This window comes from Tasmannia lanceolata, unplaced genomic scaffold (assembly GCF_043159265.1).
Source record: "Tasmannia lanceolata isolate RefF3 unplaced genomic scaffold, GAP_Taslan_0.1 ptg000013l, whole genome shotgun sequence".
In the NCBI taxonomy this organism is placed as follows: domain Eukaryota; kingdom Viridiplantae; phylum Streptophyta; class Magnoliopsida; order Canellales; family Winteraceae; genus Tasmannia; species Tasmannia lanceolata.
Window position 1 is genome coordinate 25,566,124 of NW_027518690.1, and position 15,257 is coordinate 25,581,380.

The window sequence follows — 15,257 nt, forward strand, 5'->3', positions numbered from 1 at the left end:
GGGGAGGCAAAATATGTCACTTTATTTTTGAAACCCCATTTGTTACTTGGACCACCCCACATAGTGTAAAAAAAGTAGTCAAATTACACTAGATAGGGCTGTGCAGGGAAGATGAGGGTGTGAACTTAATATAACTTGAGCTCGGTAAGGCTCGCGAGCTCCGCCGAGCCTGACCGAGCCGAGCCGAGGCTGGCCAAGCTCGGCTCGGCTCGTTTGAGAAAACGGAAAATATCTTCTTAATCTCATGATATTTGCTCCATCCACCCATTTTCTTTTCTTTTCTTCTCTTCCCATCTGGAAAGAAATCCGAGCATGGCTGTTCTGCTCGGCAACTTGGGCTTGCTACTAGATCCAAACCCTCCCAGAATCGTATTGCCAGATCGAAAAACTCGTCAGGGCACCATCGACCTGGTCTCGAATTCCCCCAAAAGAGATCCCATCCTCATAAATCTCTCCACCATCAAGCTCTTCGAATTCGAGGCCGAAAACAGAAATTCCAGAATCGGAAAGCGAAAGTCTAATTCGAAAGCCAACGCCGTTGATTATGACAACGGTTCGAGCGACGAAGAAAACAACAACGGTGACAACAAAGACTGGGAAAATGAAATGCGAAAGAGGGTTAAAGAGATCCAAGAGATGAAGGAATTGGAGAAGAGAGCGGAGGAATTACAGAGTCGAGTTGAAGAAGGAGAAGAAGAGACAGAAGAAGAGAAGAAGAACAGAGTCAGAAAGGAGCTTGAAAAGGTTTGTATGGAATGAGCCTGACCTGACATTTTTTCTCTTTTTATCTTTCTGTGAGGTTTTTTTTTGTTTTGTTATGAATGTGGGGAGTAAAGAGCAAGTGTGTCTGTGTTGGGTTGTACGAGTAGCTGGCAAAGGAGCAGGCTGAGAGGAGGGAGACTGCAAAGTTGATGTTCGAATTAGGTCAGAGGGCGTACGGAAGGGGGATGTATGGGCGTTCGATTGAGTTCTTAGAGGGCGCGCTCACCATCATTCCAAGGCCCACGCTCTTTGGTGGAGAGGTCAGTGTCTTCAAATTTCAACTGTCTAATCAGTCATTACTCTTGTCATTCTTTAGTTCATCGCCAGTTATTAGTAGTTAGTATGTTACATACCTAATTGGCCTTGACACAAATAAACAAGGAAAATTAGAAAAAGAGGGGGAAAGAGGTTGAGGAAACCTGACCTCCAAACGGTTCAATTCTAGAGGAACCGTTACTTTCCTAAAACAAAGTTTCCTTTGTTGCTGTAAGTTTTTCTTCTTCTCCCCAGGAGCCGTGACTCTCGTGAAAACAAAGTCTCATTTGCTGTAAAATTCTCTCTCCATTCTCTCTCCACATCATAAACCCATTTACCCACTAACATCACACATAATAAAAACTAACACCCACAACCCTAACATAAATAACTATATGATAACTTCTTTCTAGCTGCAGAATAAACACCATAACAGGTATGTATCATAGTACAACATGAAATCAGGCACGTGACCATTCATGTAAGATGCAGTCTTGGACTTGACGAGCGGAAAAGAAGGAAACTGTTCTCATATATTCAATTATAACTTCATTGCTTTATGGCATGTGCCCACGTCATGGATTCGAACCACCGAAGAGGCTACTTTGAGTGGGTTTGTTGTCCTCATTATAGTTCTCCTAGAATAATTTAGCATTTTGTCCGAATACCCATGAGATCAGAAATGCCATCATTGGGGCAAACAATGCAATGGCTTCAGTTAGAGCAAAGTCCAAAATGACATGACCAAATGATTGTTTAGCCTATGATGGAGTTGACTCTGTAGATTAGACCAAATAATACAACTGCTGAGTGAATAAAGAATTCCAGCAAAAAAATATTTTTACCAGTTCTCGTCTTCTTTTTTGAATGGTAGCTGATTCATTCAAAATAAAAAGGGAGACCGAGTTGGTGAACTGGAATACAATGGAAATATCAAGCAAGAAACAAACAAGATACAAAGAAAAGAAAAGAAAGTTCAGGGAGGTAGAAAATCAAACATCTCCAACCCTTGTTTCCCCACACCATCCCTGGCCAATCTATCTGCCACAAAATTGACAGATCTTCTATTATGCTTAAAAGATATGGATGGATCGGTAAATATCCGATCATTGGGTCTTCTCATACTTAATGTATTTACTAGAACAGGTTAAGAGGATGGTGTTATCCAACTTTCACCGTGATCTGATCCTCCAATCTCTGATCAAGGATTGAAATTTCGGTTCGGCCACAATCAAAACCCAAGTTTTTCGGTTTCGGCCGAAATTCAGTAAAAGAACAAAAAACAAATTTCGGTTGTGGCCGGAATTGTTTCCCAAATTGCAGAAATTTTGGCCGAAATTTGGGAATTTTTGGTCGAAATTTCGGAAAAAGTGGTTTAACAATGAAATTTGGCCGAAATTTCCTAAATCCTGACATTTCGGCCAAAATCTGGGCCGACACCCAATTAAAGTACTTACGGTGTCGGGCCCAGTTGAAATCTGAAATTTGAGTATTTCGACCGAAATTTAAAACCATGACTCCGATCTGAGCAAAAACAATAAAACTGTAGAATCCAATAAATTGCAGATCTGATCTTCACACAATTTCAAATTTAACTATTTGATCAATCTGAAATTTAGATCTAAATCAAAGCTAAAAGAAAACCCTAAAATGCGATCAAGATGTCCGATCATTGATCTTGGCAAAATTGTACAGATCTGTAAAAATCATAGATCACCAATCCAGATCTAATATCGGGTTCAGATTCTACTGTCTGATCAGCCTAAAATTGGATGTGTGGCTGATGTTGGAAAGGATTTAGACTCTAGACTTTGAAGTAAATCCTGTCGTTGGATCAACGAGTAGGATTGCACAATTTAGACTGGTTGCATAAATTAAGAACTAAAGAATACAAATGTAGAGATCATAAAAAATGAAATTGTAGATTACTATTAGTGATTATACTCTTCTGAAAAAACTCGCCCATTCCCAGAGGGGGGTGGATTTTAGTCAAATTGAGGAGGGGATGTTAGAAACTTGGAGAGACCATTCTCAGAAGAGGAAATTGAGCGGGGGCTATTCTCATTGGGAAGAAATTGAGCTCCGGACCCGGATGGATTTTGTCTAGCCTTCTTTCAATCTTGCTGGGAGTATGTTAAGGAGGACTTAGATTCTTCTTGATGGATTGGAGCTTGACAGATGTACGGGAGCCACTTTATTGCTCTAATTCCTAAGGTTAAAGTAGCATCATCTTTTTGTGATTTCCACCCTATAATCCTAGTTGGTTGCTTGTATAAGATCTTGGCCAATGTTCTAGCCGATCGCCTCAAAATGATTCTTCCTATGGTCATTTGCAATAGTCAATCTGCTTTTGTTAGTGATAGACAAATCCTTGATTGCTCCTTGGTCGCTAATGAGGTAGTTGACATCTACTCAAAGGTGGGTGAGAATGGCATTGTTTGCAAACTAGACATGGATAAAGCCTACGATCGAGTTGAATGGGAATGCTTGGGATACCTGACGCATAGAATGGTTTTGGGGGCAAAATGAAGAAGGTGGATTATGAAGTGTGTCTCCTCTGCGTGGTTTTTGGTTCTCATCCCCAAAAGGATTTTTCAAATCTTCGAGTGGTTTTAGATAGGGCGATCCATTATCCCCTTTCCTCTCAGTCTTTGCCGCGGAATCCTTCTGCAGATAGTTGGAAAAAGGCAGAGAATGCGGGCTGATTGAGGGCTTCAAAATTGGGCAAGTTGAAATAGAGATTCTCATTTACAGTTTCCTAATGACACTTTGCTCTTTAGTTCGCCGGATGCCTTAAAAGTTATGAACCTTAAAGCTATCATACGGTGGTGACCGGTCCCAAAGGACAATCTTTCACAAGTCTAAAATATTTGGCATTCACTTGGAAGCGGCAATTATTTAAGGGCTAGCCGTCATCATGGGTTGTAAGGTGGATAACCTTCCCTCTACTTACCTAAGGCTTCCACTGGAGCGGGTAGGCCCAAAAAATCTAACTGGTACCCTATTGTGGAAAGGGTAGAAGGAAGGCTAGACACATGGAAAAGATATCTAGTATCAAGGGGTGGTAGACTAACTCTCATCAAGGTGGTTTTGGCGAACATTCCTATATATCGGTTATCTTTATTTAAATGCCCTGTCAGTTTAATAAGTAGAATTGAACAAATTCAAAGGAGTTACCTATGGGGTGGTTCAGAGAGAAGTGAGGTATCCCAATAGTTGGATGGGAGGAGGTTTGCAAACCTTGTAAGGTGGGAGGGTTAGGAATAAAAAAGATTAGATAAGTCAACCAATCATTATTGGGCAAGTGGCTTTGGAGGTATGGGGAAGTGGAGTCGTAACTTTGGGCCAAAGTAATTGACAGCGTATGGCTCCCTAGTGGGGCACCGGGAGCAAGAGGTCAGTTTTAGGCCAACAGGTTGTACTGTGTGGAGAGATATTATGAGATATAAGCACCGATTTCTTGCAGGCACTAGATTTAGAGTCCGACCTAGGGATAGAGTAAGATTTCAGTATGCTAAGTGGTATTCCTCCGTTCCTTTAAAGGATTTCTCGGAATGGTTTGTGGTGACAACATTAAAGGAGGCATTAGTTATGCATGCCAAGTGGTCTTCCTCTGTGCCTTTGAAGGATTTCTCAGAATTGTTTGTGGTGACAGCATTAAAGGAGGCATTAGTTATGGACTTCTTTTAGAGGAGAGAGTATGATGCCTGCTTTCAGAAGAAACTTCTTCGACGGGGAATTACATTCAGTGACCAGGTTTTTTGAAATTCTTGAGGGATGCTATATAAAGAGGGATGGATCTAATATAAGGGTATGGGTCTTGAGTACTTTGGGGGAATTTTCCGCCAAGTCTTTCTATCAATATCTCGTGTCTTGCCCTGCTACCCCAGTGTAGCTAGGGTTTGGTCTATCTATGCCCCACCCATGGTGGGTGTGTTTGGCTGGGCCGCTCTTCGTCCGTGAATTTAGATGGTGGATTTTTTGAGGGAGCGAAAGATGCTGATTATTGACCATTGTGCTTTATGTATACATGACGGGTAATCAATAGATCATTTATTTGTCCACTGTGAATTTGCTCTGGAGATTTGGAGCGGCATTTTAGGTAGATTTGGTATATCACTCATTGATTTATTGGACGGCTGGCAATTGGTCCCTTGGAGGAAGAAGGGCAAAATTTTGTGGAATGCATCATTACTTGCAGTTGTCCTATGGAAAGAGAGTATGATGTAGGACCGGGAAGAGAAATAGAAGAAAGGGAAGAACAAGAGGAGAAGAAGAGAAGAATAGGGGAAGAAGAGATCTTTAGAGGGGAGAAATCTGGATTCAATATTTATTCCATGTAAACTGAAAATCTCTACTAAAAAGGAAAAGCCCTAAAAACTAAAAAATATGAAAATAAAATCTTAGAAACTAAATGACATGGAAATAAAATCCTAAAAATTAAATAGCATGTAAATAAATCCTAATTGGCAAATATGCCTCTTATTGGGCCTACAATATGCATCATTCTCCCCCTCTTGAGAAGTACTCGCCCTCGAGTTCTAGTCCTCCTGGATTAAATATGTAAACGGCCCACATAAGCAATAGTGGTAGAAGTCGTAATCCGCCATAGCCTCGAATGCCATATAACGCTCGTGATATCTGTGAAAGTAGTATGGAACGTGAGCCTAGTGATATAGAAGACATCATCCATGAGAATCATAAATAAATGAATCTTCCCTAACAAGTAATACAACAGAGAATATAGTAATGTACTCCTCCTGGACTAGAGTGATGGTCATGGGTAGCATCAATCCCTGCTTTTAAGCTCAATCTCTAGCAAGCCTCAACAAAACTCTCCAATAATACTCTCTTATGTAGTCTCATTTGATCCTGCTGAACCAATCTCTGCAAATGCTAAGACCTCCTGATCAATCTGCGTAACAAGCTCCTCTGTGTCAGTACGAAGCTCGACAATTCGCTCAACCGACTCAATGATAGGGCAATCCTCCCTAATATGATATCGATCACCCGTCTCAAGTAATGGCTCATCAGTCAGGTCACTCGCCTCTGACTCGTGACGGTGCTCGGTCGACTCTGTTAATGGATCAGCCTCACGTGGCTCTGTCATATTATCTGCCTCGACTGTGGAAGTGTCAAGCTCGTTCTCTAGATGCTTAGTAGTCGGCAATTGGGAAATCTCTAAATCGTCACTCATTGACGTCAGCCTCATCAAAACTAGCACCTGGCTCCTCAATAGTGTTACCAACTTCCTTCTTAGCTGATTGGGTTGTCAATTTCATCTTGTCCAAGTCATGCACTAGCCTTTCCAATATTGCATGAACTTCGGCTTCTTGTGAAAGTCTAGCGGCTTCTTCCCGTCGAGCAGCTTCTTCACGCATCAATCTTTTTTCATACCGATATGCCAATAATCGAATAAAAACTCATAAACTCATCACATACCTCCAGAACGACTGGGATTATCGTTTTGCAGTTTCTCTAACTCGGCAGATGGTTGCTCGGTGATCATAGCCGTAGTACTATGCATCCAGAGCATAGATCCACTGTAGACATGCATCCTCATAATAGCTATAGGGAGTGTAGCCTTGAAGATATTGATCGTCGTACCCATCAAAATACAGAACAACTCGTGGAGCCATTGGGATCGGTGTCAAAAAATGAAATCAATTGTATGATCTGTCTGCCATGTTAAAAAAACACTACCTTTTGCAGATCTCAAATCGGATGTCGGGAAGGTGCTGATCTGAAGATGGAACACGATCGACAGCTGAGATTTCTCCTGGAAATGTGCTGATAGTTGTGTTGAAAAATGAGATGGATGAACTTTGCTGATCGTCTAGTTTAACTTTCGTGTTGAAGTCGCGGACAAATTCCGAGCGGAAATAGCCTGAATGAAGAGAGAGAAACTAGAGAGAATATGTGGGAGGGGAGAGAGAAATTAGAGAGAGAAAGAATGATAAAGAAAGAGCGCAATTAGATATAAGAAAAAAATTAGATAGAAAAAAAATGGGAGAAAAGAAGAACCAATTGTAGAGAGAGAAGAGAGAGAATGAGGTGAGAGAATGTAGAGAGTGAGATGTGAGAGAGAAAAAGAAACTCTTGTTTCACACTGAGAGAGAGAGAGAGAGAGAGAGAGAGAGAGAGAGAGAGAGAGAGAGAGAGAGAGAGAGAGAGAGAGAGAGAGAGCAACCCCTTTTTTTTGGTTCACAGTCTATCAAGTGAATGACTTGAGTAGGGGTGTCCAAGGGAAAAAGAGGGGGGCACTAACAAGTTATATGTAACCTATGATTTGGCCGACACTTTGAATTTACTTCTGACACACGTGTCCTACCGTGTTTGACACGACACATGTGTCCACCCGTGTTGACACTCCGTTGAACACTTTAAAATGTATTGCTATAAGTGTTAGACTTAATGTGGGTGTGTGGACATGTTTTTGTGTCGTGTCAAGTGGGACATTCTATTTTATTACTGCGTAATGCGTTTACCTCTTTTATTATTAACTATTCTTTGATTATAAACTCTTTTTTAGCTCTTCTTTAACTAATATTTGTTCTTGTATCATATATATCATTTGTATTTTAGCTATGTCCCCGTTTCTAAATTTTGGAGGTTTGCTGTGTCCGACATTCCGTGTCTGTGTCGACATGCGACACTCGTGTCCGTGTCCACAAATCATAGTATGTAACTTATTAATGAGGGATGTCCAAGTGAAGAATGGTGGGGATATATATTACTTAAAGAGGGGGGTGCTCGAGAGAAAAGAAGGAGGTGGATACGGAACACTTAAACTAAGTGGGGTGCCCAAGGGAAAAGGGGTGTATCTTTTGACAAAAAGAACAGAAAAAAGGAAACATGAGTTTCCTTCTCTTCTTCAACAGAAAGAGAAAACCCAGTTGGGTTCCTCTCCTCCACCACGGCTCTGCACACGGCGGAGGCGAGGCACGACGGAGGTGTAGCACACGGAAGCTCCGACGAAGGACAACGGTGGTGCACGACCCCCGTTTTTTGTTTTTTCCATTTCGGATCAGAGTTGGATGGGCTGGAAACATGGCTGTTGTATGCGTGAAAGGAGAGATGGTTTGCGATGGGTATAATGGAGCTGGTGGTTGAGTGAAAGGAGAGATGGTCTCTTATGCTCTGTTTGGTTTCCTTTTTTTGAGAAAAATAGCAGGGAATTTAATTCTACTGATTCGCTGAAGGGTGTTTGGTAACGAATTTAGCGAAATTGGGAGTTTGACCACCGGGGATGTTGGGCGCTTGTCGGGTGACGTGGAACCCTGAAAATTCGCTCGATGAATTTCTCCAAAACGAAGAAAAAAGGGGAGAAATTCTCGGGCAAATCTTATCTCTTGAGTTTTATTAGGAAGTGGCAAATCTTCGGCAAATCTTGGCCAAACCAAACAACATCTTTTAGATTTGCTCTCAATCTCCCCTTTGACCGATTTCCTTTTGATTTGCTTCTTATCTCCCTTTGACTTCTTCTTCTCCAAATCCTCCCAACATCTACCAGCAACCAAACAGAGCATTAGGGAATTGGAAGGGGTTTGGGCTGAGAAATGGGGCTGGCTTAGGGTTTCAAGGTGTGGAGATGGGATTGGGACCAATATATGTTTTTTTTGGTATGGTATCAAGGGATAGGGACGGAGAGAGGAGAGGGTGTTGAAGGATAGAAGTTTTTGTTTGCTACTGTTGGGTGTTGGGAAAAGGGTGGTCTTGAAGCATCTAAGTTTAAGGAAAAGGGATTGCTTAGGGAGTTTTTAAGGGGTTATTGGGCCAAAATTTAGGGTGCGAACATAGATTAAAATCTAAATGTTTTGGAGGGATGAATCGACTAAAATAAAAGGTGTTGTGAAGAGGTTTGTCATAGCAAACAAAAACTAGAAAAACTGTAGTAAAACCAGCCCAGGAACGTCTTTGTTGGGATGGATTTGCAAAGAAACACACTGGAAACTTCTATGATCTGCAGAGTTTTGTGCCTCAATAAAAAGGGCTGCGCAAGAAACGCAAAGATTTTTGCTGAGAGATTTGGATTTTCAACTCTGATACCAAATTGATGTAGGACCAGGAAGAGAAAAAGAAGAAAGAGAAAAGAAATAGAAGAAAGAGAAGAAGAAGAGAATAAGAAGAGAATAGAAAGATAATAGGAGGAAGAAGAGACCTTTAGAGGGGAGAAATCTGTATTGAATCTTTATTCACCCAAACTGAAAATCTCTACTACATAAGGCCTATACATAGGCAGTTGAATTAAAATTCCATGAAAATAAATAAAAGCCCTAAAAGCTAAAAACATGAAAATAAAATCTTCGAAACTAAATAACATGGAAATAAAATCCTAGAAAATAAAAAAACATGTAAATAAATCCTAATGGGCGAATATGCCTCTTATTGGGCCTTCAATCTGCATCATTGTAGTAAATCCTAGAAATAAAAGGTGTTGTGAAGAGGTTTGTTGTGGCAAACACAAACCAGAAAAACTGCGGTGAAACCAGCCTAGGAACGTCTTTGTTGGGATGGATTTGCAAAGAAACGCACCAGAAACTTCTGTGATCTGCCAAGTTTTGTGCTTGAATAAAAGAAGCTGCTCAAGAAATGGGAAGATTTTCGCTGAGAGACTCTTGGATCTTTGGCGTTGATACCAAATTGATGTAGGATCGGGAAGAGAAATAGAAGAAAGGGAAGAGAAATAGAAGAAAGAGAAGAAGAAGAGGAGAAGAAGAGGGGAAGACGAGAGTAGAAGGAGGAAGAAGAGATCTTTAGGGGGGAGAAATTTGTATTCAATCTTTTTTTTGAAAGGTAAGAATAACTTTTATTAAGATCAAAGAGGGAGGGGGGGGGGGGGGGGAGGCGCAAGAAGTCCCACTATATAAACTTAAAGAAGATAATCATCGTCACAATTACATTCGTGGTTCAGTTCAAATGTGCGCCTCAGGATGCAATGGATAGAGACTGCAGGGTTTAGAAAGATTAGCCCCATCTTTGGCTAAAGCATCTGCCATTGAGTTGGCAGATCTGCTCTTATGAGTAAGCTGGTGATGCAATATCTGAGCTAAATCCCTAATCGCATCAATGGTCTGATAAAGGCGCCAAGGACCACTGCATCGACTGGACGGCAACGCAATAACATTAGCCGAATCACCTTCAATAATCAGTGGTCCAAGATTGTTCTCCTCGAACCATCAAAGTCCAACGAGTAGACTCTTGGCTTCAGCCTCATTTGCATTGCAAATACCCGCTGGGCATGATAAGACATTATAATTCCTTTTTTTTTGAAATGGCAATATATTGAAAAGAGAACCAAGATGGTCCTCAAGGAGCACAAAGGATTACAAAGGAATACAAAGAAAACAATAAAACAAACATCTCACGGAGGAAGATAGTCAAACCACTCCAATCCCACTCTATGAACCCCAGATCTAGCAAGGGAGTCAGCTTCACCATTTGCTGACCTCCTAACATGCTTAAATACAATAGACGAATCCGAGATAAGATCAGAGATTTCCTCGAAATAGCTAAGAAATCTCCATGGTGGAACCACTCTCCCCGAAAGCCAACTAATAACATTGGAGGAATCACCTTCCACTATCACTCTATCATAAATCTCTTTATTCAGATGCTTTATCCCATGATATGCCGCTCTGACTTCCGCTTCAGAAGAATCACTTCTACGAATTGGACCCGAAAAAGCCCAAGAAACCAATCCTAGCGAGTCTCTACAAAGACCTCCTACCCCAGCTGGACCCGGGTTACCCAAGCTGGATCCATTGAAATTGATCTTGAAAAAGCCTTCAGGAGGAGCTTCCCATTGTTGAGCAATCTTTTCTCTTCTAATACCTTCAAAACACACAATGCGCCACGCCTCCTAAAGATCAATGGCTGAAACAAATCTGAACATCGGGAGGTTTTTCGCCAAGGCGATAATTTTGATGAAGAGCCAGTAAGAGGACTTCGCCACTCCCTCAAAGACTCTCGAATTTCTTTCTTTCCAAATAACCCACCACATGGCTAAAAGGCAAAACTTCCATAGGACCTTCCCTTTCTTGTTCCAAGGTATAAAATCCCAACCCTTCAATAACTCAGAAACTGAATTTGGGAAAACCCAACTAATATCAAACCTTTTCAGAAGGAGCCCCCAAATCTCTCTCGCTACCTTGCAATGAATAAAAAGATGATCGATAGATTCCCCATCTTCCAAACAAAGAGAGCAATGATCAACAAGCCACATACCCCTCCTTCTTAGGAATTCGATAGTCTGAATCCTCCCAGAACACACTGCCCAGCTGAAGAACGTAACCGAAGGAGGACAGTGGAACTTCCAAACACCAGCTGATAGAGGGGTCCCTGAAGCGGGCACCAACTGAAAGTAGAAAGATTTCACGGAAAACAACCTCGAGCCCAAATCCAAATTCTTTTGTCAACCCCACTTCTTTTGATATAACAGCCCTCAATCAATTGAAAGAACTGAGAAATAGAAAGCAACTCTCTGTCAAAGAAATTCCTCCTAAAACTTGGCTTCCAAATCACCTTATGATCAACCCTCTCAAAACAATCACTCATCAGTGCTTCCTTGTTCATCGCCACCAAAAACAAATTAGGGAATAGAACCACCAAAGGATCGGCGGAGCATCAAGCATCCAACTAAAACCTAATGCGATCCCCTGAATAAACTTTATACCGAACACCCGTCTCAAAGCTTTTGCTTAAACCTAAGAATATTCCGCCATATAGTCCCTCCTTTCTTACTATATGTATCATCCAATCCCCAATTTCCATTCAAGAACCCGCACTTACTCCCAATCACTTTTACCCACGAAGATGATTGCTCCACTCCAAATCGTCAAAGCCACTTACCCAATAGAGCACGATTAAACTCTTTCAATATGTGAATCCCCAAACCACCATTCTTAATCGGAGTACAAACCATATCCCACTTCACTAAAGGAATACCATTGATATTATTTGAGCCTCTCCACAAAAATCTTCTTTGGATCTGTTCAATTCTCAAAACCACACTGACCAGGCAATTAAACAGAGATAGGAAATACACAGGAATATTAGCCAACACCGCCTTGACCAAAGTCAATCTCCCTCCCTTAGAAAGAAGGTTTCTTTTCCAAGTTTCCAGTCTTCTTTCAATTCTTTCTACAATAGGAGTCCATAAATCTTTACTCTTTCTTCCCACCCCCAGAGGAAGCCCAAGATATGATGAAGGAAGAGACTCCAATTTACAATCCAAAATTCTTGCAAAACCTGAAGCTTTACCAGGGGGGGATAAGTTTATAGCAAACATACTTGATTTCTGAAAATTTGATCGTTGGCCATTGATCATTTCATAACTGATGCAAATATTAGGCCTAAATAAGTGGCATATTTCCCAATTAGTATTTTATTAGGGGTATTTTAGTCATTTGGTTATTTAGAGTTCTTATTTTAGTAGGCTTCTTTAAGAGTTCATATTTTAGTAGGTTACTATTTCCTAGGTTGTTATTTGTCTATTTATAGGCCTCTTTACAGCTTATTTTGTAACTTTTGATGATTATTGATATTGAATAAAAATTCTCCCCTCTAATTTCCTCTCTTCTTCTTCCCCGGCTTCTTCTCATCTTTCTCATTTATTCTTCTTCTTCTCTCTTCTCATTTCTTCTCTTCTCTCCCTAAATTTGTCTCTTCTTCCTTTATTCTTCTAATTCTATCCCATTTCGTCTATTTCTCTCTCCTTTTCTAAAGTTTTCTTCACGGTGCTGCATCACACCCATGCAGCTTAGGATAGCAGCTCACACTAACGTGAGCCTCCTCTACCAACGGATTCACCGCTGCAACAGGCGATACCTCTCCTTCCGATCTCACCTCCACCTCCACTGGTCCCAGGCCTTCAAGAATAGAGTCTTCCTCCGGAAAACACCCCTCAGTTTCATCTTCACTATCCGATTCCTTGCAATCCGTGAATTCCCCTTCTACAGAAATTTTCCCCTTCTCTTCCTCCTTTCTCACCCTTACCCATCTGATTGCCCCATCCAAAGATGCTTGAATTGATAACTCCTTTCCTAGCACCTGTACGGATGATATTAATGAATTTGCAAAAGAATACCCCTTCCCAGCTTGACATGAGGGATCCAACTCCACAACCAAATTTTTCACGTATTCTTCGAAAATTCTCTTCACACCATGCCTGAGGAGGCACACCCTCAATGCGCCACCAATGAACGCTACCTTCCGAGCTGAATCTCTTGTCCCATAGTAAAAGCTCAATAAATGGAGAATTTATTGCAGTCTTCCAAGCATTCGTGATTTGGTTTCTATTAACTCCCATCTGGGGAGTAATCAATATCTCCGGCTCTGAGATCTTATACACAATAACTTCACAATGAACACCCCTCCTACTTTTTAACCAATTTTCATAGCCTTTAAATCTCCTGACCAACCCGGTTTAATTCTTCCCTGAATACCCAAATCCACATTACTTATAGATTTTTAACGGGACCTATTCCAGATTGAAAGCCACTCCTTCCGAAGTTTGCGGTTCCACTCTCCCTGTTCTCAGACAAGATTGAACTTCTTCCTGGATTTCAGCCACCGGACTTTTCCTTTTCTGATGAGGAGGAAAGTTAAAATCTAGACTAGAACAGATCTTTTTACACTCCCAGCAAACCTTCCTTTTTTGTAAGTTTCTGAAACCACATCTACAACATCTCCAGTTGCCAAAACTTTCTTCCAGGCGACGCTTCGAAACCCTTTCTACTCTTTTAGTTCTCTTATCCTTGGCCAAAACCCATTTGTTCTCAGTTGAAGAACTTTGGACAATAATACCTTCTCGTAATGGATCCAAATTAGCACCGGTAGCCACCCAGGGCGGAGCCGAGACCTCATCTCTATACGCATCTATCGATATTCCAGAAGCCCTACCAGCAACCAGACGCTTCATTTCAAAGCGGCCTCTCAGGCAGAACCAGACAGCAACTCTCAGAAAGATGTGCAAGGGATATCTCAGGGATAATACTCCAGACTCTAATTCCGAAACGAGTGAAGACTCAGAAATAGAAGAGGAAACAGACGAAGAATACGAAGAACCTTATCTATACGAGGTAGAAGACACAGATTCAGAAACAGAGACTTCTGAAACAGAAACAGAAGAAGAAGAGGACGAAGAAGACGAAGAGATGGGGAATCAACGGCCCGAAGAGATAGAAGACGAGACAGCAAGAGAAGCAAGATGGACAACCACAAACCCAAATGGAACTCGCCGAAGAAGAATCCCCTCGCCGGAACCTACCAACTATGAATCTTTCCGAGCAGCTTACCAGACTCCGACAACTCGCCAACAGACAAGTCCAACCCGCCGAGAAAGGAGTCCAAGTTCCATGATCTTAGATTCTGCGTCGGATTAGAGCTCCTTCACCGCCGGAGCTGGATGATGAAGTTATTATCTACTAAATCTCCATAATCACTGTCATGTAATAAATTCATCATCTTCTGATCTGCATTTCCAGGGAGTCCTGTACTTTCTTGTCATCATAGAGGCGTCGAGCATGAAGCAAGCCAAGCATAACTATAGTAGCAAAAAAGACATTATAATTCTACCCTCCGAATCCTGAATTACCCCACCAATTCCCGCATATATCCTGGTTCCCAACAGAACTGCCGTCGAAATTTAATTTCAACCATCCCAAGGGAGGAGGATTCCATCTTGGGGTAGTCCCAATTTTAGGGGACCGTTCCGATATTACAATATTCCAATTCCGCAACATGGTTCCCACAGAATACGGAACACCTTTTTAGCCTGCGTCCATGATATCAAAGACATTTTGACCTCCAACTCAATATTCTGCATGATCTCATATGATTTTGAAAAATCCGATTGTTTCGCTTCAGCCAAATATGCCATATAACTGCAAAGGGGATCGTAGTCCATAGTGATTGACCAAGGCATCCAATATATGCCCTCCTCCAATTCAGAATAATTTTGGTGATTCTCCTTTGAAATACCCATACCATTCCGAAGGATCTGATGATGGACATCGAGACGTTATGCGCAAATGGACATTCAATGAAGAGGTGATCACTATGTTCTTCCGCGTTCAGGCATAGTACACACCGACTCGCAAGTTGGAAGCCCCTTCGCTGAAGTATCTCGCAAGTATTAATGCATCGCATTGCAACAATCCAAGCAAATGCCGCTATTCGAGGGGGTAGGATAGACTTCCATACCCACGCTCATCTCGAGTTCCAACCAGATTCTTCTT

At 41.5% G+C, this 15,257-nt stretch overlaps 1 protein-coding gene across 2 annotated transcripts in view; it reads left to right on the plus strand.

The window, feature by feature from the left end:
• Nucleotides 1–269: 269 nt before the first annotated feature.
• The window catches only part of LOC143889974 (Tetratricopeptide repeat (TPR)-like superfamily protein), a 52,572-nt gene continuing 37,584 nt past the window's right edge, over nt 270–15,257 (plus strand). Inside the window, exons 1-2 of one of the 2 annotated variants that reach the window (XM_077394409.1) lie at nt 273–744; nt 870–1,022. In XM_077394409.1, the coding sequence (XP_077250524.1) occupies nt 313–744; nt 870–1,022 (585 nt within the window). In that variant the 5' untranslated portion in view covers nt 273–312. Of the gene's footprint in view, nt 745–869; nt 1,023–15,257 lie in introns of both variants that reach the window. The other variant, XM_077394410.1, reaches the window with a different exon arrangement.